The following is a 1,773-nucleotide window of genomic DNA, read 5'->3' as shown; positions in this document are numbered from 1 at the left end:
CCTCCAGCGGCGTCGACAACACGTAGGCGGACATGGTGATGGTTGGGGTGGCCTGGGGGAGGGGGGAGTGGGAGTGCGTGTGTGTGGGGGTGGTGGTGGGTGGGATGAATGCAGGCTGAGCAGGCAGTAAGAACGTGCTGTGCGAGGGTCGGGGCGTCAGAGAGAGAGAGAGGGATTGTGGAGAGGCTGGCGACAGTGCAGGCGGAAGTGACGGCGTGTGAGAGAGGATGGGCGGGTGGGCGGACCGGAGCGAGAGGAGCGGCGTGGGAGCCGGTGCTGGCCCAGGGCATTCAGTTGAGGGCAGGGGAACACGAGTACGCGGAGCGACAACGGGCATATACGGAGAGAGCGATACTGCGGTGACGGGATGGGGTAGGTGGTGCACTGTTGGCTATACTCGCAACACACGCGCTGGCGCACATCCCTCGCCGCGCTGGCAGCGTCCGCGATACCGGTGGCGAAGCGAGCGGAGGAAATGAGGGCACGCACGGAGAAGGCATGCACGTTCGGTGCTGAGGTACTTGGCAGGGAGGTGGGGAGGGAGGGGCAGCAGGTGGCTGCGATGAGAAGGACCTTCACACATATTCACAAACGACACACACGCGATTAGGAGGAAAACACGAAAAGCAGCTGTACACATAAACTCCAGCGCAGGCGAGCCATTGACGCCACTAAATCGCACAGGCTCTGTCCAGACCGCGCGCGTCATGTTGGCAGCGGAGCAGCAGCAGCAATGAGATCGCGCTGCCTCAGGTAGAATAGAACAGGAGACATGGCGGCCTGTACCGCTGTCGGCATTGCTGCGGCACCGCATGCGAGGGGGAGGAAGGAACGAAAGGAGAGAAGAGCGTGCGCGGGTTACGCATGGCCACGGCACAGGAAAGAGAATCATGAGGAAACAACAGAGAGGATGTTGGAGCTGCGCCTCACCAAGACGAGGCAGAGGGGGGAGAGAAAGGGAACCGGAGGTCCACGCCATATGCGCAGAGAGCGGATCGGCAACAGCCCTGCAGCTTAGCCCGTCAACACCCACGCGGCTTCACCGGCGCCAGCAGCAGCCGGGCCGAACGCTGCGCCTCAGCACGGCCCTTAAATGATCACGTCATCGTCCGCAGTGCTGCCGTCCCACGCGCACGAGCCGCACGGCGTGCACACCGCAGCGCCCATGCAGCGCTCCGCGGTGTAGGCGACGTACAGCATGCCGTCGTCCGCTCGCCTGCACGCGTCGTGCAGCTCGCCGAGCGTCGCCGACGGCGACACGCTGCAGCCGGCAACCGTCAGCGCCACCGGCTTCTTCGCGTCCACGCCGCGGAAGCCGCGCACCGCGGCCACAAGCTGCGCAACCGTCGTCTCGCGCGCCAGCGCGCTGAAGTGCGCCTTGCCGCCGCGCGCCTGCGCCTCCTCCACGACAACGGGCACCGCGTTCGCAGCGCGCAGGCTCGCGCACTTCGCAACGCGGGCCTCCAGCGGCGTCGACAACACGTAGGCGGACATGGTGATGGTTGGGGTGGCCTGGGGGAGGGGGGAGTGGGAGTGCGTGTGTGTGGGGGTGGTGGTGGGTGGGATGAATGCAGGCTGAGCAGGCAGTAAGAACGTGCTGTGCGAGGGTCGGGGCGTCAGAGAGAGAGAGAGGGATTGTGGAGAGGCTGGCGACAGTGCAGGCGGAAGTGACGGCGTGTGAGAGAGGATGGGCGGGTGGGCGGACCGGAGCGAGAGGAGCGGCGTGGGATATGAGATGAAATAATCACAGCGACGTTGGTTTTGTGTGGAGTG

At 65.0% G+C, this 1,773-nt stretch overlaps 2 protein-coding genes across 2 annotated transcripts; both read right to left on the bottom strand.

Moving 5' to 3' along the window:
- Window position 1: 1 nt before the first annotated feature.
- On the bottom strand, window positions 2-34 carry LDBPK_090190 (microtubule associated protein-like protein; the record flags this gene model as incomplete). The annotated part of the gene is made up of 1 exon (XM_003858650.1): window positions 2-34. A coding segment is annotated over one exon (33 nt), but the record flags the coding sequence as incomplete, so codon positions are not given.
- A 1,055-nt stretch (window positions 35-1,089) lies between these two features.
- Window positions 1,090-1,494, bottom strand: LDBPK_090180 (ATG8/AUT7/APG8/PAZ2, putative; the record flags this gene model as incomplete). The annotated part of the gene is made up of 1 exon (XM_003858649.1): window positions 1,090-1,494. The coding sequence occupies one exon, from the start codon at window positions 1,492-1,494 to the stop codon at window positions 1,090-1,092; it is 405 nt and encodes a 134-aa protein (XP_003858697.1).
- Between the last annotated feature and the right edge of the window lie 279 nt (window positions 1,495-1,773).

Source organism: Leishmania donovani, chromosome 9 (assembly GCF_000227135.1).
Source record: "Leishmania donovani BPK282A1 complete genome, chromosome 9".
Taxonomy (NCBI): Eukaryota; Euglenozoa; class Kinetoplastea; order Trypanosomatida; family Trypanosomatidae; genus Leishmania; species Leishmania donovani.
Note: the sequence above shows the minus strand (reverse complement) of the source record. Positions and strands in the feature narration are given on the sequence as shown.